The sequence below is a fragment of the Carlito syrichta genome, unplaced genomic scaffold (assembly GCF_000164805.1).
Source record: "Carlito syrichta isolate Samal-C Ts95f unplaced genomic scaffold, Tarsius_syrichta-2.0.1 Scaffold305142, whole genome shotgun sequence".
Lineage (NCBI taxonomy): Eukaryota > Metazoa > Chordata > Mammalia > Primates > Tarsiidae > Carlito > Carlito syrichta.
Window position 1 is genome coordinate 122,141 of NW_007249238.1, and position 23,737 is coordinate 145,877.

At 40.1% G+C, this 23,737-nt stretch overlaps 1 protein-coding gene across 1 annotated transcript; it reads right to left on the reverse strand.

The window, feature by feature from the left end:
- Positions 1 to 478: 478 nt before the first annotated feature.
- On the reverse strand, positions 479 to 23,632 carry ACSM4 (acyl-CoA synthetase medium chain family member 4). Its single transcript, XM_008061202.1, has 13 exons — positions 23,435 to 23,632; positions 20,839 to 21,049; positions 16,672 to 16,879; positions 12,029 to 12,172; positions 11,095 to 11,251; positions 8,299 to 8,378; positions 6,203 to 6,326; positions 5,107 to 5,187; positions 4,865 to 4,966; positions 4,298 to 4,425; positions 4,103 to 4,202; positions 2,008 to 2,127; positions 479 to 565 (listed from the first exon to the last, which is right to left on the reverse strand). Exons 1-13 carry the CDS (start codon positions 23,630 to 23,632, stop codon positions 479 to 481), a joined length of 1,740 nt encoding a protein of 579 aa, XP_008059393.1.
- Positions 23,633 to 23,737: the final 105 nt, after the last annotated feature.

Here is a 23,737-nt window from a genome sequence, read left to right on the forward strand (position 1 = left end):
CAATGAATTTGCTTTAAAATGAGGCACAGTAATACAGTACTAAATTTTATTAAATTCACTTGTTGATTTTTGAATTGTTTTATACTCATTTTAACATTAGTATTTTAATCAAAAATAATTGGTCTCATAAAGATGTTAAGCATAAATTCTGTCTTGAACATTTCTCTTGGATCTTTATTTTCAGTTAATCAGGCACAAGATAGATGAAATACAGATTCATTGTGTGCTTTCCTTTTATCAGTAATCATTTGATCCCCACTATGTTAAACATTGCAAATCATTATGATTATTATCTTTGTCAGATTGGTCATTATAGCAATTTTCATCCCTATATTTTAAAATTTTTATTTAATTTTCTGGCTAAGTACAAAACAAAACTCAGTTGCATTTTCAACGAGAGTATTCACTGAATTATCAGGAAGCAAATACTAAAAAAAACAACCATGCTACTACTTCATCCCTTATTTTTCTTCTCAAGCTATTTTCGTCCCCATTCTTGATCTCTTAAAGTGTTGCGTTTGATTTTTCCAGTAATTGTCTTTGGGAGTTCTTGAACAAATTCCACCTAATTGACAGGGAAAAAAAAGACACTTGATTCCATTCTGACTTCAATTGTCAGGACAATAGGAGAGTGCGGTCATGAAACTCTGAGGCTGAATTTAAAGCCTGGAGGTTATTTTAGCCTAAGCTGATTGAATTTCCTGGACATTAGAAGATGGTCTGAAAATGTATCCTCACTTTATGGTTTTTAGTGCAAATTCACTTATATGCTTTGACAGAGGAAAAGAATCCCTTTATTCCATTGCTTTCCACTAGTTCAAACCAGACCTAGGCTTCTACTGCCCTCGGGGAAATGGAGACTACATGTAAATGCAAAAAGAATAGAAGTTAGTTCTTGGCTTTTAAGCTTGAGAGCTGAGTCTTGAAGGTTTTTGTGGGAGACTTTTTAGGGATAATTTGGATTGTATACAATTTTTCCTTTATTGTCTGGCTTGACCATAACATCCTCTTGTTCCTTTCTCGCCTTTAAAATGCCCACAAACAACATTTCTGAAAGTCAAAGGGTCACTAACTTGGTGAATTTAATGGAGAAAATGGGAATAGTCCTTAGGTTGAAATTAACTACCTTTGACTGAAATGGTAACAACTGAAATGAATTCTCATGCAGAGGATCAGTCAGTATTAACTAAAAGGAGTCCAGGGCTAGAAAGAAACTGCAGTGCCATCTCCTGTGTCTTTATAATAGAATTGTTCTTAAATCTTTCTTTGAAGAAAGTTTCAGGAAATATTCCATGGAGTATGTGAAGACTACCTTCTGAGCCTTAAATGAAGTAACTTGATACATAAAGCCATGTACTTTGAATTTGTAGAGGTATTAGGGCCAAGAGTACTAAAGCAGATGAAGCAGTTGCTGTTCTGATATACTGGCACTTAGCAATGCTTTTTTTTTTTTGAGTTGGAGTCTCACTCTGTCGCCCAGACTGGAGCGCAGTGGCATCCTCCCGGCCACGGCAGCCTCAACCTGCTGGACTCCGGCGATCCTTCCGCCTCAGCCTTCCAAGTAGCTAGAACTACAGGTGTGCGCTACCATGCCCGGCTAATTTTTTGGATTTATTATAGAGATGAGGTCTCGCCAGGTTGCCCAGGTGGGTCTCGAACCCGTGGGCTCCCAAAGCGTAGGATTACAGACTGAGCCACCGAGCCCGGCCACTTAGCAATTCTTTACTACCATTTTTTTCTCTGCCACAGAATGGGACTAATTAGTGCTAGGTAAAGTCTTAGTAGTTACTCAATATTGCAGCATTGATAAAAACATCTAGTTTATCATGCATTCAGAGTGTCCTAAAACAAGATATTTTAAAGCAAAATTTTCTTAGGGCTAAACAAATTGATAAGGTATCTTCCTCCTATATAATGATGACTATAAAGTCAAAATCCAATAAAATCTGTATACTATTTTAGACTCTAGTTGTATAACGCAGACTTAACTTTGGGCAAAATACTTGCCTTTCTTGGATATTTGTAAGGTGCAGTTAAGTTTTTTACATGAGTCTGAAGCTCAAGAGTTAATTTCTCTGGGTTGGAGGACTTGAAAGGTGCAGATAAGACAACAAAAGCTTTCACCACCTGCAACAGAAACGTCAATTTATCTTGCTCTGTTTGTTTTTCAGGCACATCAAGAATTTGGAATGAATATTGAACACAGGTATTTACTGTTTGTTAAACAGTTTGAATAATGACTGCAAATGTCAGAGATCACCTCTGACCAAAGCTTGGACACAGTGATAATGTTATGCAATGATAGAATGAAGTTTTAAGATCTAGTTCCAGATAAATGACTTATGAGTATGAGGAGTGCAGTGGTTCAATGAAGCTGAATCTTATTTACATTTCACACATGTAAATATCAGACTGATCCTATTTATTATACAGGCAATCCTTGGTTTACAGATGACCACTTACTCCATCAGACTGCTATAGAAGCATACAGTAGGGGGACAAACAGGTTCTAGAGAATATGTGGTTTAAAGGGAGTTTGGGGAATCCTAATGGAGGAAAGTTTGTGTATCCTGAGAGATTAGTTCTCAGGAAGGATTGATCTATCACTGAGGTTGGTTTTTCTTTGTATTGTTTGCTTCTCTCTGTAATACTGTTTAAAACCCACCAATTAAATAATTACTAAGGTTAGTAAGCATAGTTTAAATTATTAATTGTTCATGCATTGTTGTTTTTTTTTTAAAGTTGGAGTCTTACTCTGTCACCCAGGCTGGAGTGCAATGGCATGTTCATGGCCACTGCAGCCTTGACCTGCTGGGCTCAGGTAATCCTTCTGCCTCAACCTTCCAAGTTACTGGAACTACAGGCGTGCGGTACCATGCCTAGCTTATTTTTTTGATTTATTGTGGAGACAAGGGCTCACCAAGTTGGCAGGCTGGTCTCGAACTCCTGAGCTCAGACAATCCTTTCACCTTGGCCTCCCAAAGTGCGAGATTACAGGCTTGAGCCACTGCACCTGACCTTTGCATTGTTTCTAGTTAGTGTTTACTTCTGCTGTTCAGTTGAAATCAGTTATATTGAGAGAATGAGACTATGGTGACAAGGGAAAACTCTTTTTGAGAATGAAATAGATTGAGACTGGAGTGGATACAGGAGATGAGAGCATGGGATTTGTAGTGTCATTGCAGAGGGAGGCACAGAAAGATGTGGGAGACAAACTACTGAAATTTTGCCACTTGCTGAGTCTGTAGGAAACTTTCCCGAGGAAAAGAAATTTCTCCCTTCCATACCATAGGCCTTCCTTCCTATAACTAAGGCTTTTACAGTCATTGCCAAAGTTTGCTTTCGTTATCTCCTAAATAGACTCATGAGACTTGTTTGGGAACCTGGCCATGATCTTTTTATTACATTGTTTCTGTGAAAAAGTGTCTTATGAGTTCTGTGACAATTGTATACTCAGTGAAACCTGCTTTTGCTTATACAGTATCTGGTCCCCCTTTTTATTATCAGTACTCTGATTTTCCTATGAAGTATTATCCTGACTTCTCTCTGGGGGAGTTGACACCAACTCCCTACCTCCGATGTCAGACATATGTTTAAGTTCTGGCCAGTCAAGCCTACACCATTCCCTGGATCTAAGATAGTAAATGCAGTCTTGAGAGATACTTAAATGATTGAAAAGAGCCTGATCCTGCCCTAGAGGGGTAAGAGCATCACTAGCTGTGTAGATCTGGAGTTGGTTGAAGAACCTGCTCAAGAGGAGCCCACAAACATGGAGACTGTCTTGCTAATTTCACATTGATGCTTGGATGTAGCTGTACCTGTATACCTTTCATGTATATGAGCACCCTCCCCATATTTTTTTTTAACTGAAGGTTGTTTGAGTTGAATTTCTATTACTTGCCACCAAAAGAATCCTTATCCCCACACCCCACCATAAGGACACAAGTCGTTTGTAAAGTTGGTTGCCTAGTATACATTTTTACCACATATGTGCCTCATAGTGAGAAGTAAATGACCACTCTTGATTAACTCTTTATGGTGGTCAAATGGATGGAACTTGAAAATGTGAAGTTGCTACTTTAATTGGCAACATTCACCCTACCTCTCCTCGGACTGGGTCTGGACTACTGACAACAGCCGATTCGACAACTGCTGGATGCTCAATGAGCGCACTCTCCACCTCAAAGGGCCCAATACGGTACCTGAAAAGGGACAGAAGGCTTTGATCAGCACACCCTCCAAGGAGATATCCCTCCCTGACAAATCATTGCTGTTTAAGAGTGGCAAATGTACAAACCCAGAGGTTATAATGACATCATCAGCTCTGCCAACAAACCAGAAATACCCATCGCTGTCCATCACTCCTTTGTCTCCAGTGACATAAAAATCTCCTCTTAATGTGGCAGCAGTTTTCTCTGGATTGTCCTAGGATTAGTTTGGTCAGAATAGAGACAAGGGTATGGCACCCATTAAGTGACTAGTACATTACACATTCTTCTTCTAAAAGAAATTATTTTTTTTTAAAAAAATGGTAGTTCCTAGTATAAGATACAAGTGGGCTAAAAAAGTATAATAAAAAGTAAGCCCCTCTTCTACCACTAGTGCCCCCCTATCTCTAGCCTCTCCCCCTCCTGCCTGTCCAGTTTTCCCTTCTGAGGATGACCATTGCAACCAATTTCTTACATATACAGTTTCATCTTTACAGTATTCTTGGGACTTAGTGATATTCTCCCCATTTTACATCTGATGAAATAGACTTAGATTTTTGTCACTTGCCCAAGATTACATAGCAAGACATGGTAGATATGAAATTTGGACCCAGGTCTCTATTAAGGTAGGAATAGCATTTTCTATGTTCTCATACCACATATTCAGAGAAGAAACAGAAGGGCCATGTAGACTTTAGTCTGAGGGCAATGTCCCCTTCCTTGCCAGGTGGCAGAATGCTGCCATTTTCATCTATAATCTGGAGTGAAAGAAACAATTCATGTTCTTCAAGTTTTCACAAAATAAAATCAGGTTGTGAATAGTTATATAGTAAATAGAAGAAAACTGTAAAACAGTCTCACTTCTTTATTGAACTACTCAGATATTTTCTCAACCCACCTGAACATCATAGGGTAGTACTCTTTTTCCCATCGAGCCTGGTTTAATTTCTTGTCCTTTCTGATTGGCACAGATGATTCCCTGTTAAGCGAACATGTTTTATATATGTAAAAATTCTATTTCTGTACCTTTTTATATCATCACAATGAAACTTGAGGTTCAGCTTTGAGTGATTTTTCTAGTATGCAAGCTCATCTTCTGAAATACATTATTTTAGACCAATAGTTCTCAAACTTGACAGTGTTTCAGAATCAAGTTTGAGATTCTGTAGCACTGTTTAAACACAGACTTCTTGGCCTCATCTCAGAATTTCTGACGTAGTAAGTGTGTGGTGGGGTCTGCAAATTTGCATTTCTATCAGTTTTCCCAGATGATGATGCTGCTGCTAGTTTGAAGACCACATCCTGAGAAGCACTCTTTAAAAAATTTTTTTTAAATTTTAATTTTATATTTTAAAGATGTGGAGTACAATTCAGGGTTAGGTATACAAATGTTCATTATGCAGGTACGCTTGTTAATGAAGTGTGCCCCCCTTCCTCAGGCAGATTCCCACTACTGCCATCCCGCTTCCCCGCCCCCACTCCTGGCAGTTTCCCTGCTATTGCTAATCCTTTTCTTATAGTATTACGCCAATTGTTGAAGGTCCGCTTATGAGTGAGAACATGTGATACTCAGTTCTTTGTTTTTGTGAAAGATCCCTCAGTATTATAGACTCTAAGTCCATCCAGGTGAGAAGCACTCCTATAGATTACATTAGGTGAACCTTGGAATAAATTTCCCATGGAGGCTCAGAGCATCCTTCCCAGGACAATGGAAAGAGAACTGCTCAGTTCGGAACCTCACCCACCCCTAGCCCCCCTGAGATTTCTCCTGCCTAGGGTGGAAGCAGGAAGACTATGGAATAATTGTCATCCCCCTTCAGCCAAATCTAAATGAGTAATTCACAAGTTTTGGGAACTATTGGCAAGGCAAGGTGTTCTGGGAAACTCCATAAACATTTAGAGCAGGATGGGGGCACTTCAGAGGCTTGGATGGCAGTCCTAGGGCGAAAAGGCTCCCAAATGTACTAAACATAAACTTTTCCCTTTTAACGTACCACTTCTGTCTGTCCGTAGCCCTCATACAACTCCAGCCCAGTTTGCGCCCTCCACCGCTCCAGCACCTCTGGGTTGAGTGGCTCTCCTCCTGTTACGCAGTGCCGCAGCGTCTTGAATTTATATCTGGAAGCACAGAGATATCTGAGTGCTTTCATTGCAAGATAGCTAGGACAGTTGAGCAACAAGCAAAGGAGCTAGGAGACGCAAGTCTTAGGAAAATTTTTTCAACAAATATTTGGTGACACCTAGTATATTGCCAGGCATGCCGTGCACATTAGTTTTAAAAACAAAGATTTCTGTCAGAGCTTACATTTTAGCAAGTGGGGAAGAACATCGCTATTAAAGAAGGAAAAAGGTAGAAAATGCTAATAAATGGTATAACAGCTAATATTAATTAAGCAGTTGCTATGTTGTAAGGGCTTTAGAAGCACTCTTAGAATCCTCGCAGCCCCTATTTTGCAGATAAGGACATTGAGGCTCAGAGAGGCTAAAGAGCTTGCCCAAAACCTCTCACTAAAGGGCTGAGTTGACACTCTGTACCATATACTTCCCACTTGTCAGGCTGATCTCACCAAGCATGTTGCTTTCATTGAGTTCTCACTGCAATCCCATGAGGTGGCTTTCAGTTCTCTCTTATGAATGGAGTTTAGGGAGGCTTAGCAAGGTTATCTTGAGTGTCTGAGGTCATGCTATTAGTAAGTAGCAGACCCTTGCATGTTTGGCTTTGGAGCTTGAGCTTTTAACCACTGGCCTTACTGGACTCAGGTGAGAAAGCCTGGAACAGCCTGAGTCTCATACAGTGAGGTCCCAAATGGGTGGGAGGGTCTAGGTGGAACACAAATCATACACATTGAAAATAATCTTTGAATAGTTCTTGAATGACTCTTGAATTATGAGCAAGATACATCTTGAGGGCCAAAAGGAGACAACACTGACGGCAAAAAGAGAAAATTCCTATCTATTTTATTATCTGTCAGCACTTTTCCTCCAGGGCATCCACACCTTAGTGGCAACAGAGGATGGGCAAGCCTGCACTACTTAAATTGCTTCTCTCTTTCTCTCTCTATGTATTGAATTTGACTTAATTAAATAAATATGTGTTGCAACTCTACTGGAAGTTCAGGTGATTTGGCTAAATTGAATATAACCTTCAAGTGATAAACTTGATTAGCCTCTCATCAAAGTAATATCAATGTACTTGGTTTTATTTTTCTTTCCTTTTTTATAGGGCTGGTTCTAAACAACAGTGTTTCTAAAACTGGTACTAGAGGACACTTTTTTTTTTGAGTGGAAGTTCTGGGACTATAGGACTCTTGTTGTCCCTGGGAAAATGCCCAGTTATCCCTAAAAGCTATTCCACTGGTTCTTACAGACTTTAAATCCATCCAAGTTGCTGTGAAGTCCATAGTTTTGTATTACTTTATCCATCGTGTTATGTATCACATTTAAAAATAATCTAGTTCACTTTCAATCGGCAGCATGGTAGGTTCCATGTTTTCTTTTCTTTTCTTTTTTTTTTGAGTTGGAATCTCACTCTGTCTTTCAGACTGGAGTACAGTGGCACGCTCACTGCCACCACAGCCTCGACCTTCTGGGCTCAGGTGATCCTTCCACCTCAGCCTTCCAAGTAGCTGGAACTACAGGAATGTGCCAATTTTTGATATATTGTAGAGATGAGGTCTCACCAAGTTGCCCAGGCTGGTTTCAAACCCATGGGTTCAGGCAATCCTCTCACTTCGGCCTCCTAAAGTGCTGAGATTATAGGCTGAGCCACTGCACCCGGCCTTCCACTGGTTCTTAAATTCATGTACAGTTTTACTCCCAAGGAGACATTAGGCAATGTCTAAGGAGACATTTTTGATTGTCACAAATTGGGAGGGTGGGAGGTACTACTGGCATCTAGTAGGTAGAGGCCAAGAATGCTGCTCGGTTTCCTGTAATACACAGAACAAACCTGCAATGATACAGTTAGTCCAAAATGGCAGTAGTGGCAAGGCTGAGAAATCCTAGACTACCTTATGCTGAAAAGGGAAGATATGTGATGCTGGATGGTAGCTTTTATTTGTGATTCAAATGGAAGTTTCTGTCCACGTACCTTTTAAGGTCTTTTTGCACAAGCATCCGGTACACAGTGGGAGCACTGCACAGGGTCGTGATGGGATAAGTGGTAAGCGTCTGGATGATGGAGAAAGATATAGATGTCAAAAGTGGTAAATTGAAGGCTGTAATTAAAGCTGTTATCTGTAGCCTCTCTCTTTTTTTTTTGAGTTGGAGTCTCACTCGGTCGCCCAGACTGGAGTGCAGTGGCCGCTCCCGGCCACCGCAGCCTCTACCTGCTAGGTTCTGGTGATCCTTCCGCCTCAGCCTTCCGAGTAGCTGGAATTACAGGCGCGCGCTACCACGCCTGGCTGATTTTTTGATTTATTGTAGAGATGAGGTCTCGCTGCCCAGGCGGGTCTCGAACCTGCGAGCTCAGGCAATCCACTCACCTCAGCCTCCCAAAGGCGCGAGATTACAGGCTGAGCCACCGAACCCGGCGCCTTTCTCTTTCATTAACATGTGTCCATCTCATGGTCACGTCACTACTTGGAGTTAGAAGCCAAATATTTATCAGTTGTCACTAGTGACTGTGTGTCTATTGGAGATTTCTAATTACTGGAAAGAATATATTTTACGGAAATTGACATACACAATCAAATTAAGCAAATGAATTGTTGAATATGAGAACAATCCAAAGTATGCACTGGTTTATTGTACCTCCGGACTGCAACTTACTTTTGTTTTTTTGTTGTTGTTTTGTTTTTGAGTCGGAGTCTCACTCTGTCGCTCAGGCTGGAGTGCAGTGGCACGTTCACAGCCACTGCAGCCTCGACCTGCTGGGCTCAGGTGATCCTTCTGCCTCAGCCTTCCAAGTAGCTGGAACTACAGGCAGACGCCACCATGCCCAGCTAATTTTTTTTTCTGATTTATTGTTGAGATGAGGTCTTGCCAAGTTGCCCAGGCTGGTGCAACTTACTTTTAATGGTGGAATCTTATAACCTCCTGCCTACATATTCATGTATAGTACAGGCTCTGAATGTATAAGCTAACCTACTGAGACCTGTCCAGCACCATTCCTTTAGAAAACATCAGTCCTTTTGAGTGAATTGAATAAATACAGAAATCAGCATTTTTCAGGCCTTTTCTTAATTTTTAAAATTTTTTGACAGCTTGGGCAACATAGTGAGACCTTGTCTCTACAAAAATAAAAAAAATTAACCAGGTATGGTGGTGCATGCCTGTAGTTCCAGCTACTCAGGAGACTAAGGAGGGAGGATTACCTGAGCTCAGGTGTTCAAGGATGCTGTGAGCTGTGACTGCCACTGCACTCCATCCTGGGGACAGAGTGAGACCCCAACTAAAAAAAAAAAAATTCTGGGCTCATTATACTTCCAGTTCCCTACATCAAATAATGACCTAGGCATCTTAAATCTGGAGAAATATTAATGTTTTAGAGATCCTCTTTCTGAAGTAGCTCCACTATCTCGCTTAATTGTTGATAAATTGTATTAAATGTAAGCATTTGGGAAAAGGCTCTCAAAATGTGTGTCCGGGCAACCTGGATTTTCATAGATTAAGAATAACTTTTGGTATGTAAGTAAGCATTTCTAATGTGTGTACCTGCTCCCTACAATCTAGTTGTTTTTACAAAGTATAACACATATATCTAAGAATAGCATAAGTCTACAACGTTTTTTTGTTTGTTTGTTTGTTTTCTTTGCGTTGGAGTCTCACTCTTGTTGCCCAGGCTGGAATGCAGTGACACGCTCACAGCCGCCACAGCCTCGACCTTCAAAGTAGCTGGAACAACAGACTCATGCCACCATGCCCGGCTAGTTTTTGTGATTTATTATAGAGACGAGGTCTCATCAAGCTGCCCAGGCTGATCTCAAGTCCCTGGGCTCATGCAATCCTCTCTCCTTGGCCTCCCAAAGTGCTGGGATTACAGGCTGAGCCACTGTGCCCAGCCTACAAAGGTTTTTTATAGCACTTAAAATATACACATTTTCTTTGTAAATGAAAATACCATTCTTACTTTACAAATGTAGGTTTTGAAACTGCAAAGTTAACTTACCAACTTCAGGGCACTTTATTAATCTGCTGTAGAGATCCCAGTTCTCATGTTAGTCTGCTTGTATTTCTGTTCAGACCCTTAAACCATCTTGTCAGACCAGTTAGCAAAATAATAGGGTGAACATAGCTTTTATTCACACACAGGTGTGCGTTTAATAATATGTTTTTTGTTAAATTTAATTGATTTTTCATGACTGAAAAATAATTGACCCCAATCACATTTTTTCTAAAGCCTAATGTAATTGGAGTTATTGGTTATCTCAATCTAGCCACCTCTGGCTGAGAAGGCAGGAGGACATGCCTGGTTTCCAGAAGAGGATTAAATTCTGAAAATTAATGAAGTGAGAAGCATAGGGTGGGAGGAGAATGGAAGGAGCTGCTCTGGGAGAAAGGTGACCTGCCTTTAATCTCCATACAGGAGTTCAGATTTTTCAGCTGTCTTTGTTTCACTGAATCAGAAATGAAATCTTTGTTTAGACTTGAGACTCATAATCTTTTGTTGAGAACCAGACTATTGTCAGCTACAGATTTAGTGATACTAGCAAATTTTGAGCTCTTTGAAGCAGAAATCTGAATTTCATGCCTGAGAGTGTTGTGAGTGTTCCCCCTCCACACTGTCAAATTCATTTCAAAGGCCAAATCCCCAGAGACTGCTTCTTCAAAAGAAATGATTACTGGAAGTCCAGGAAGCCTATATTCTGAGGAAATTCTTTTTTGTAGTTTTGTAGGAGACAAGGAAGAACTCTAAAGACATATGTAGCTGTAGGTCATGACTTACATCTAGGAAGGTGTCAGGGTCAAACTGGGTCATCTGATGTACAAAAACACAAGCTCCCTGAAGCCAGGAAGAAAACACACTACCAAAGGCAGCCTTGATCCAGCCTGTGTCGGACATGTTCCATATGATATCTGAGGACTTCAAGTCCAGCCAATATCTAAGTGATATAAAGAAGCAACAAAACAGACTCCAAATAAATAAATAGGAATTAAAAATAAAACAAAACAGAAAAGCAAATAAACTGGTGTCTTTGAAGAATGGCCTTGCCCTAGAACCTCAAGGACTGCAGAGAAGGGTTAAAAGAAGCCCTCAGGCAGGGTGAGGAATTTTACTTCCGCTCTTCTTTGAGAGATTTTTTCAGAATCCTGATAAAGTGGCCTGAGAGTGGAGTGGGAGGCTGGGTTAGGCATGATATTCTGAGTTTGTTCATCAATGCAACAAATATTTATCGAGCAAATCTGTGCTAGGCACTGTGCTACAGCAGCGAGAAAGACCAGTTCCCTGCTCTAATTCTAGGGAGACAGTGAATAAGTACACAATAAAGTGAATTAAGCATATTAATAAATATCACAATTTCAAATAGTGATAAGTGGTATGAGGAAAATAAAAGAGTAATGTGACAGCTTTAGGGTAGCCTTTCTTTGAGGAAGGCCTTTCTGGCTAGGTAAGTTTACCTGGCAATAAGGAGAGGGAGCCAGACATATTGTTAAAGGATTGAATCAAGGTTGATTTTTAACTTCTTGCTTGATCATTTGGTTAGATGGTGCCATTTACTAAGCTAGGGTTAGTAGGGGTATCAAGAGTTCTGTTTTGTAGATGTTACACTGGAGATATGTTATAACTATTCAAGGAGAGGTGTCAGTTAGGCAATTGGATACATATATTGGCAGCTCAAAGGGAGTTCACCAAAAACAAATGAAGTTTTCCTCCCTACCTTCCACAAATGGTATACCCAATGCCGAGGCTGCTCTGAGAGTGCTGGGCCATCTTAGGAGAGCCCGTGGTCCCACTAGTGAAGTAAATGGCCATTGGTTCTTGACTTCCTGTTTCCACACAGCTGTGCTCTTCAGAGGCAGATCTGCAAAATATGGATCCCAAGACAGTGGTGGAAGATTGCAGGCCAGTTTAATACTTCTTTTGCTAGTCTACTTATCCCTTCTTGTTACCAGGAGATAGTATATAGAACTGAACCTAATCCAAAACTTCCCTGAAAGGAATTCCTCAAAAAATCTGGGACAGACACTGAAGATTTTACAGCTCAAATCTTTTTTTTCTCACACTTGTTCAACAGGAAGTATCAAATCTTTTTTTAAAGCTTACTCTTCCAATAGACCAAATAGATAGCCAAGATAACTTTCGATATTAATAACAAAAGGACATGCATTTTATTTAAACATTTTTTTTAAAGTGCTTTTTTTGATCTATGAATTTTTAAAAGTCAGCATTGAATCTTTGTAAATTACTATTAGTACCTCAAGTGTCTTTATAATTTAAACACAAATTTTGTTGACATTTGAATCAAACTTTTTAAATCGTTTTTATTCCTTAACTTCTATATCTCTGGGAGACACACCTAGTTGCTTATGAAATAGCTATAGCCTTCTTCATCCTTGCACTAATAGAACTCTGATTTTGTTCTGGTATCAGGCAGTTATGTGTTTCTGGGGAAACTATCTCCGTATAGCTCCTGGAGGCGAATCTTGATTAACTTAGGCCAGTCCAGTCATGATCTTTCCTTCCTTTACCAGTGATTGGTTTAAGAATGGGCAAATGATGCAGTAATGGTCAATGAGATGTAAGGCTCTCATGGGAGACACTGCTTTGTTCTAAGAAGAGTCATGAGGAAGGGGTGCGGCCTTCTCCCACGCCACTCCTCCTGTTGCATGGCCTGTTGTGCAAGTGCTGGATGCCTGGAGCTACTCTAGCCATGTTGCGATCACACTGAGAATGGCGTGATAGATGAATGAATCTGGGTCCCTGTTAACTTCATTGAACCACTAAATTTCCCGTCAGTCTACCCTACCTCTTTTAATTGTGAGATAGTAAAATTGTTTGTATTGTTTAAGTCATTTTTGGTTGAGTTACTAAAGCCAAAAGCATTCCAACTGATAACAACCTCTGTGTAAGATAGCTCCAACAATTTCTTCCATCCCTGTACATGTATGCCATTCTCTCATTGAAGGGTGGAGCCTACATCCTCTCACTTGAATCTAGGCTGGCCTTATGACTGACTTTGATGGATACAGTGTGGCAGAAGTTCTGGGACTTCTCAGTCCTGACCTCAAGAGACTGTAGTTTTCACTTTTGAAGGGGGATGGGAGGTGAACTCAGCTACCATGTGAAGATATTCAGATTGTTTTGCTGGAGAGAAAGGCAGCAGGAGAACTGAGGCACTTCAGCTGACAGCCAGTACCTCAAGCCTGACTTGTGGGTAAACATGCCTTGGATACCCTAACACCGGTTAAGCTGATGTGGAGCAGACACCAGCAGCCCCTGCTGAGCCCTCAGCAAATTTCTGACCCGCAGAATCATGAGCAAGTGAAATGATTGTTGTTTTATGCTACTGAGTGTTGGGATGATTTGACAGTCAATGATGGATAACTGATACAATATCTAAGAAGTTTTGAGACTCCTGTATCATTTTTTTTTTTTTTGAGTTGGAGTCTCACTCTGTCGCCCAGACTGGAGTGCAGTGGCCGCTCCTGGCCACCGCAGCCTCGACCTGCTGGGCTCCGGCGATCCTTCTGCCTCAGCCTTCCGAGTTGCCGGAATTACAGGCGCGCGCTACCAAGCCTGGCTGATTTTTTGATTTATTGTAGAGATGAGGTCTCGCTGCCCAGGCGGGTCTCGAACCCGCGGGCTCAGGCAATCCCCTCAATTTCCCTTGTTGAGGGAACAGGGCTAAGGATATTATTTTAATTCATCTTCATGATAAATGAGTAAGATTGTCATTGCAACTGAAAAAGAGTGAAGATTAATCCTATAAGCATATACCGTCTTGTCAAAAATAATTTCATAATACACTAACATGATTTTCTTAGTAACTTCCTTCCCTTAAAATGAAAAAAAGGTCATTTACTTGTATGGGTTTTTTTTTTTTTTTTCCGGTAGATATCTAGGGTAAAATTTGTATGTGTTGGATTAGCGATAGGAGGATTTCTTCACAGTATCTAATATCCTGGGTGTGTATGTGGGGAACTTCTTATATTTGAATACTTTTCAAACCAGTGTATGGGAAACCTTTTGATATAAGACTATTTATTAATTTTTTCCTTTTTGTTCTTTTCTTTTCATTTTTTTTTTTTACTAAAAGGATGAGACATAACAATCTGTGAGTGACATGGAGATTTTCAAGCAGACATTCTACTTTCTGACTTGTCTCTCTTTCCTTGGATACCTGAGTTCTGAGTTACATCTTTCCAGATTTTCAGAGCTGGTTATATAGTAATGTCATCCAGTTTTGTATCTTTACTTCTTGAACCTGAGACTTATTTATCTAGCACCTGCTAGATATTTGGATGGTCACAGACCCCTTAATCTCAATATGTCCTACTGTAAACTCATTATCTTAACCTCATCTACTGTTTCTTTCTCTAGCTGATAGTATCCCACCCACCCAATCATCTAAGTAAGAAAGCTGAAGATCAGCCTTGACTCTTTCATCCTTCATGTCGAGCAGTCTCCAAGTCCTACTACTTCTTTGGTTTGCCCCCTTCCCTCCAAATTTAGATCCTTGTCATCTTCCCTAGATTAGGCTTCAAGATGGTTTTTCTGATTCCAATTTGGTCCTCCTCAAATTCATCCTCTATATAGCTGCCAGAGAAATCTATTTAAAATCCAATGTGACCTTGATGTTTCCCTTCTTAAAAACTGTCAACAGCTTCCTTTGTTTACAGAGCTAAGTTTAGGACTTTAGCATGGCATAAGAGATCTTTCACAAATCTGGCCTCCGCTTGCACTTCCGGCTTTCCCTCTGACTGTATTTTGTTTGTCTGCTGACCCAAAGTGCTTGTAGCTCATTCCCTGCACATCTTAGGGTATTTTTTGCATTCATATTTTCGCTCATGTTGATCCTGTGTCTGGAACACCATCTTGATCCCACAAGCTCAGAATCCAAGGTTCTAAACTCACAGATTAGGGTCCTTTATACTAGGATAGCAAAAGAGAAATATTATTCTGCTTAGAAATATTATTTGCTTCTTCCATTTTTCTGTATTTCATTATGAACACTTCCCAGCAGTTCGCATGTTTTAAACACATTTTATTCTTCTACAACCCCCTGAGGTAGATACTATAGTTATCTCCATTTTATGTATAAGATACAGAGTTTCAGCAATGTAACTTGACTTATTCAAGGTTTCACAGCTTATAGAAGACACAAACAGGATTCATTGGTATTGCCCTTGGGAGAGAATTTTGGAATTGGACAATAGGATTTGGCTTACATTATTTAGTAGGATAAAAATTCATTCCAACAAAGGAAACTGCTCAATTATTCAACAGGGTTTACATATTTCCTCTTTCTATAAACTTTTCTGGGAGAATTTTTTAAAAGCATAAGCTATTTAACACCTCTTTGAAGGATAATACTATTAACACTTTACTCATTTTTTTTATTGCTTAAGAAGAACATTCTCACACATATATCCTAATTTTGCATATGAAGAAAACTGAGATTAAGTGATCTGTTTTATTCTTTCATTCAGTAAATATTTATTAAGCACCAATTATGTGTTAGGAACTGGGGATAGGGTGATCAACCAAGCAGACAAAGTTTCTGCTTTCTTAGAGCTCACAGTTTAGGGCAGGAGTTGGCAAACTTTTTGTGTAAGAGGCCAGAAAGCAAGTATCTTAGGCTTTGTGGGCCACACAGTTTCTGTTGCAACTACTCAGTTCTGCTGTTGGAACAGGAAAACAGTCATAAATGATGTAGAAACAAATCAGTGTGGCTGTATTTCAATAAAAATTTATTTACAAAAACAAGTGGTGGGTCAGATTTGGCCTGTGGGCCCTCATTTGTCAATCCCTACAGGAGAAAAGCAAACTTTAAATCAAGGGACAAATGTATGGACTTGGTAATTCAGATGGTGAAGAGTGATATCAAGAAAACAAAAAGGTGATATGATAGAGTAGCTTGTAGGTCTACTCTAGATAGGGTGGTCAAGGAAAGCTTCACTTAGGATAAAATATGTGAGCTGAAATCTGACAGGAAGGAGTCAGCTGTGGAAAGGAATATGGAAGAGCATTCCAGGAAAAAGAAACAGTAGAGGCAAAGGCCCCAAGGTAGGGCATGTTTGAGGAATGAAAGGGAGAGTGGTGGGAGATGTTGTCCAGGAGCTAGGCAAAGACTAAGCCCTGCAGGATACTCATCACAGGCCACAGTAGGAAGCAAGAGAATGGAGAAAGAGTTACATCCCTTCCTTCTGCCCTTAAACCCTCTTATTAGGTAATTTTTTTCTGGGAAGGACCCCAGATTAACTCATAGTGTTGCTGAGTTCTTGAAAACAAAGAACTCCAAGAGACAATTGTAATTGATGTGGTTGCTGGTGCTGCAGATAGTCTGGGAAAAGTACTCACTGAAATAACTCCTGGAAGCTGAGCCACCCATTTCTGCTGTGTGGAGACACCAGGAGTTTGGTCTTCAGGTCAGGACATTCTGACACAATGGACTCCACTGCCGGAGCCACCTCCTCACCAGCCACAATGCACCTGGCCTTGGATGCTCGAAGCCGATAGAGGATGTCTTTTGCTGTCAGCTGGACTGTTCCCGGCATGAAGACAAGCCCTGGGAAGGACAGAGGTGAACAGAACTGCTGTCCATTGGGTAAGACTCTTGGACTTTGTGCCTGGGTGAGGAGAAGCACTGTGATCCAGTCTTCAGCTACCCTTACCTTGATCCCCAGGGACATGGCACAGGACCCCAACCATTAAGAGATCTTTAGAGTACTGGCTTCAGAATCTGACAGATCACGGGTCTAATCCTGGCCTTGCAACATACTGACTGTGACCTTCATATGTCTGTGCCCTCCTTTCCTTATCTGTGAAATGGGAATAATAATAGTGTCTGGCACATAGTAGGCATTATAATGATGGGCTATTATTGTGAAACATTTCAATGTAATATTTGAAACATGATTATGTAACACTTAAATAGTACTCTTAAGCTTTTAACACATTTTCATGAATATTATCTCATTCGATCCTCTGAACCAAAGGCCTCCAAAGTGAGTTTTTCAAGACATTCCACTGGGAATAAGAAAAGAACATAGAATTTAAAAATTATTGCAATACTAGATTCTTTTTATGTTTTGATCTAATTTTTGTTTATGTTTTATAATATGCATACTATATTAGTAGGGTAGAATAACAGAAATAACTATAGCTAGATGGAAGGTTATATGTCCTACATATTTTTGTTGATAGATTATATAGCCAAAAATGCCTGGAGATACTGTTTTAAGCAACCCTGATTGGTCCATGTGATTGTTGCCACTGATGGAATATGAGATTTGGCCAGAGCTGGGGAGTGGCAGAAGCAGCCCTCAAATCTGTAGAGCCCAGTGCCTGGCATCATTGAGGTTTACTGAGACTACTTTGTCATTGCTTAATTTATCTCACCCTCTCACTTCATTCTAAACACTAGCCAGAGATGAGCCTGATTTTAAAGTACTTGTTTTTTTTAAGAGAAGAACATATATGGCAGAATTAGATGAAAGAGAGAAGGTAGTTTATACTTTCTAAAGTGAATTAATGAGAAGAAAGTTTATACTTTCTAAAGTGAATTAATGAGAAGAAAGTGGAATGTATGTATAATATTACAGATAACCACTACCATTTATTGAGCACTTATTATGTGCCTGATGGCTCATTAAAATTAATCTCAGTGTATACATGACAACTTGTCCAAGGGTCACAAAGTCAATAAGTGCCAGAGTCAGGACTCAAAGATACGTTTCTCAGACTCCCAAGACCTGTGCTGTATACCAGACTACTTATTTCTTGGTAAGTTCCCTAAAGTTAGCTAAATAGGGAGATGTAAAGATGAATTTCTAGAAAGGATACTTTATTTTATTGAATATATTTTATTTTATTATTATTTTTTAGTTGGAGTCTCACTCTGTTGCTCAGACTGGAGTGCAGTGGCACACTGCTCACGGTCACCGCAGCCTCAATCTGCTGGGCTCAGGTGATCCTTCTGCCTCAGTCTTCCAAGTAGCTGGAATTACAGGTGTGTGCCAACCACGCCCAGCTAATTTTTGATTTATTGTAGAGATGAGGTCTCGCTAAGTTGCCCAGGCTGGTCTCAAACGTGTGGGCTTAGGCAATCCTCTCACCTTGGCCTCCCAAAGTCCTGGGATTATAGGCGTGAGCCACCGTGTCCAAACTATTGAATATATTTTAAAAGATTTTAAATGTCATCCCCCCTTAAGACAATGAGTACATATGTGATGATAAGGAAATTGAATTTTAAAATGTTCGCTCAATGTAAAAACATAAAATTATTTATTTGACAAACCACTTATCTTAATGACTTGCAAATAGTGCTCTTGGTATATTTTTGATGTGAATGTGTTCAATGAGTAGACCTCTAACTTGGGGATTGGGGGGAAGTTTTCTTCTTGTGATTTCAGGTAGAGAATACCTTAGGCTTTACTGAATACACGTTACAATAAAAACCAAAATATGTTGCCATGTGATATAGTACAAGCAATCTCAGTATTCACGCAAAAGTGTTTATAATGCTGAGTTAGAAAACATAATTCTTAGCTCTTGCTTTACATTTAATTAACAGTGGTTTTTAAAAACTTCAGCTTTAGTGTTTCATAAATAACATAAGTTTATGTTAAGTAACATTAAGTACATTTTTATGACAAATCACCCTTAATCTTCACTTAACCAACAATTGGTTTCACATTTGCAAGTTTTTAAAAAATATTGAGTACAAAAAGAATTTTGTATTTTGCTGTTTTTATTTAATATTGGCATTAAGAATATTTTCTAGCATCATTACAAAATCCTTGTAATTATCCTGTTAGCAATATTCCATCAAGTTGAGGTACCATAATTTCAATCAGTAATAAACATGCTTCAACTAAACTTTGTTATAATTTAATTATTTCTATTTAAGTTGTTTCCAATTTTTTACTATGATTTTTTATTATTGATGGTATTGCAACAAAATCTTTGGGTTCTCTATGGTATTCTATTGATATTTTTGTTTAATTTTAATTGATTTATAAATACGTATGTCACATTTTTTTTTTTTTTTTTTTTGAGTTGGAGTCTCATCTCACTCTGTCACCCAGACTGGAGTGCAGTGGCTGCTCCCGGCCACTGCAGCCTTGACCTGCTGGGCTCCGGCGATCCTTCTGCCTCAGCCTTCCGAGTAGCCGGAATTACAGGCATGCACTACTGTGCCCGGCTGATTTTTTGATTTATTGTAGAGATAAGGTCTCGCCAAGTTGCCTAGGCAGGTCTTGAACCCGCGGGCTCAGGCAATCCATTCACCTCAGCCTCTCAAAGCACGGGATTACAGGCTGAGTGAGCCCGGCTTATGTTGCATGTTAGAGCAGGGATTGACAAACTTTTTCAATAAAGGACCAGATAGTAGATATTTTAGGTTTTGTGGGCCAGAGTATCTCTGTTTTAATGAGCAGTTCTGCTGCTGTAAAACAAAAGGAGCCATAGACAATATATGAATAAATGAACATGGCTGTATTCCATTAAAACTTTATTCAACAGAACAGATGGCCACTCTGCAGGCCATGGTTTGCTAACTCCTGTCCTAGAGAGGGAAAAAAATTCTGTTGGAGTTTTTATTTGGGGTACATTATAAATTGCTACTTTGGGAGAAAATGTATCATTGAATACATTAAGTTTTTTGTCTGAAAAGAGGTAGAAGTTTTCTATTGTTTATCTGCAGTAATAGTCTTTTTGTTTTTGTTTTTGTTTTTTTGTTTTGTTTTTAGTTAGGGTCCCACTCTGTCATCCAGGCTGGAGTGCAGTGGTGCAATCACAGCTCACTGCAGCATCAAACAGTCCTCCAGCCTCAGCCTCCCAAGTAGCTGGGACTATAGGTGTGTACAACCATGCCTGGCTAATTTTTTGGTTTTCTGTAGAGATGAGGTCTCATTAAGCTGCCCAGCCCAGCCTGATCTTGAACTCCTGGTCTCAAGCTATTCTTCTACCTCGGCCTCTCAAAGTGCTGGGATTACAGTTATGAGTCACTGTGCAGGGCTGTAGTCAGATTCTTCAAATCCTAGTGTTCTAAAATACTTTTTCTTTTTTTTGTATTTTCATGCTAAAGAGAATCCAAATATATTCAGAGAAGTAAATTCTGGATCATCTGGATGAAGATGTCATATGCAAAGAGGTGTAGATACCCACATTTGCTTTTATAGAGCTTTGTGTTTAAATCCTAATTGCATGGCTTTCTAGCCGTGTGACTGTTGGCAAACTTCTTAACCTCTCTGAGCCTTGGTTTCTTCTCCTGCAAAATGGTTATCACAATAATACCTACGTCTTATGGTTATTATTATTACATCATTTCTAAAAATTTTAAAGTTGTGGGGTACAAGTCAGGATTGGATACATTAGTGGTTATTACATCATTATTGTCTTAATTTCAACTCTTTTTCTGTTCTCTGTAAGCACAGCTTAAGTCAGAGCTAACATTTCAGAAACCTTTGCGTTTCAGTCTCTATGTTTCTTAATTATTTAGAAATGTAAAATACAGGCACTGACCTGTTCGCATGCAAGACACATTTACAAGCCACCACTCAGGGATTCGGGGCAGAATCACAGCCACTCGGTCTCCTCTCCGCAGGCCACAGGCCTTGGTGAGCACATTGGCTGCCTTCCGGGACAAGGAGCCCAGTTCTCTAAAGCTCCATTTCACCTCGTCCCCTTTGCCATTCACCCACCAGAGGGCTGGGTTAGCTGGTCTTTCTCCTGTCTGGCCAGGGACATATGGGAAAGAGAAGAGTATGCTTACATGACTGGGTACAAGTTAGATGGGCACCTGCTATTTCTCCCTCTCAGTGCCTGTTCTGTGCATTGTAGGAATAGCACTTTCCTTTGTTTTTCCTCCTCTCCTATTGAATACAACCTTGGTGAGACAACCCATCAGCTGCTTACCCTTCCCTGGTCAGTGGGTGGGTATATGACCATAGTTGGGCCAATCAAACTTTCTCTCTGGACTTTGAGTTTCTGGAGAAGAACCAAAAGACAGATAGAAAATAATGGAACTAAGCCTGTCTATGAGATATTGGTGCTCATGTACCCCAGGGAGCTGTCCTGGTTCCTGTCCTCACTGGGGTAGACTCCCCAGATTCCAGCCTAATTTTGTGAGCTCCTCCATATACCTCAAATACATTTCTTTCTTCCTTAAGTTAAATTCCATCCTATCTGAATAACCTTAATTGATATACTCAGTTTGAGTAGGAAACTGACATCTGTTTATACCCAAAGGCTAAGGTGTGGGTTTCATGAGTCACAAGGAGCAGGGTGGAGGAGGGTGTCAACTGACTGATTGATTGATTTCTAGAGGAAACTTCTCACCCCTCATTCTACAAAGTGAGTCATCTGTACGGTAAAACTTCTTTGTTTTAACGTATTACCTGGAAAAAAAAATGGCCATCCCCATCTCTCCCTATCTGGAGTGCTCCTTTTACTTTCTCTGGTTGGAAAATACTTCAAAGCCCAGTTGACATTTCAGTTCATCTGTGGACTTTTCTTAACTTCCTCTTTGTTTCCCCTGACTTCTGTGTGATCCTTCAGCATTGTGCTCACACTCCAGGTGACTCTGTTATACTGCATTAAATTCTCATGTCACTTGTGTAAGGCCAAGAACTTGGTTTATGTACTTTTAGACCCATGTGACCTTGGATAAGTAGCTTAACTTAACTTCCATGAGGTTAAGTTTCATATTTGCAAACCCCCAAGGTGGTTATGGGGATTTGTTGAAATAATATAGGTCAGTATTTTTCAATCTTCAGTCATTAGAGTATCACTATTTCTACCAGGTCTGTCTACACCTGTGTTATTGTTTTTGACTGTGTATATTTCTTTACATTGACTCACTCTTTTTTTTTTTTGAATTGGAGTCTCACTCTGTCGCCCAGGTTGGAATGCAATGGTGCATTCACGGCCACCACAGCCTTGACCTGCTGGACTCAGGCGATCCTTCCACTTCAGCCTTCCATGTAGCTAGAACTACAGGTCTGCACTACTATGCCTGGCTAATTTTTTGATTGATTGTAGAAACGAGGCACAGTCTCGACCTGCTGGCCTCAGGCAATCCCTCCACCTCAGCCTTCCAAGTAGCTGGAACTACAGGTGCATGCCACCACACTTGGTTATTTATTTTTTTTATTTGTTGTAGATATGAGGTCTCACCAAGTTGTCCAGGCTGGTCTCAAACCCTGGACTCAGGCAATCCTCTCACTTTGGCTCCCAAAGTGCTGGGATTACAGGCTTGAGCCACCATGCCCAGCCATTGATTCACTTTTAACTTGTATACATTTACTTAAGAAGGAAGATGCATTTAATCAGCACCATAATTGGAAAATCAGCACCATTTGCTAAAAATAGCCTACTGAAAAATGAATATTTTGATAACAAAAACTATGCCCTTAAATTTTACCTAGAGATTATTCACCTCTACTTACTGTCTCTGTTCAAGAGAGTCTGGCAAGTGTTAGGTGTTAAAGACACTGGCTTTCAAGGAAGGCCCCCTCTATTTATCAGGAAGGATTGATTCAATGTTATATATCAAGTACCTTACATCATCTTCTGATCTATGGGTCTTATAGTGTACTTTGATAAGTACTGATAAGTAAAGTATTTAGCTCAGTGTGTGGCATGGGGTAGGGGGGTCATTAAGCAGGAAACTTGTTCTGCAACTGCACTGCAAACATTCTGTAGGACTGACTTGCTGTATTCTTTTCAACCTCTGATTCTCTTCTAATTATTCCAATGATAACTATATTCATAAAACCGAAGCTCAAATTACTAGTTTTTGGATAAGGTTGTGACCAGCCCGAACACAAAGAGCTGTTGTATAGGACTTGGAGAAAAAAGAAGGAAAAGAGTAATAACTCTATGAGAAACCACAATGAGGAGACGGGGAACTCAGGATGCTCCAGAGGAAGATAGCCATATGTAGTTGAGTACCAAAGATCTTCCTTGGGGAGAGAGGAGGGCAATTGGAAAACAAACAAAGGAAACCAAGAGGGTGAAAGAATTGCATTGAAATTGACCGGTGGACATAGAACAAGGGAATGAATAATTGAGAAATAAGTGGATACCAAGCATCTAATGGAAGCCCATCATCTTATACCTTCTCCTTTTGGGACCATTGATCCAGCACATCCCCAGCAAAGTTAAAGTTTTTAGGCAACGACCTGTCACAGCGATGTATGGCTTCAAAGTCAGCAAGAGTCAGTGTCCAAAGCTGGTGATCTCTGTGAAAGTGCTGGCCAGGTGGCTTGGCGAGCCAGATAAATCTAAATGTCTGGAAGCGGAAAAAAATCTTCATGATTCCCAGAGGACTTTGTCTACTGCTATGGACAAAGTACCGCAGTCTGTGGGGAGAGAGGAGTGGAGAGTGTCAGTCTTTCCCGAAGCCCTGTGGTGAGACTGG

What these genes read in the sequence shown, in the direction of transcription:
- ACSM4 (XM_008061202.1), bottom strand. Translation starts at nt 23,632, where the DNA reads ATGAAGATTTTTTTCCGCTTCCAGACATTTAGATTTATCTGGCTCGCC. An exon ending in TACTACCCTATGATGTTCAG is followed by an intron (nt 4,967 to 5,106) that starts GTGGGTTGAGAA and finishes CTTTCACTCCAG; the next exon opens with ATTATAGATGAAAATGGCAG. An exon ending in CTTACAAATATCCAAGAAAG is followed by an intron (nt 566 to 2,007) that starts GCAAGTATTTTG and finishes CCTGTCAATTAG; the next exon opens with GTGGAATTTGTTCAAGAACT.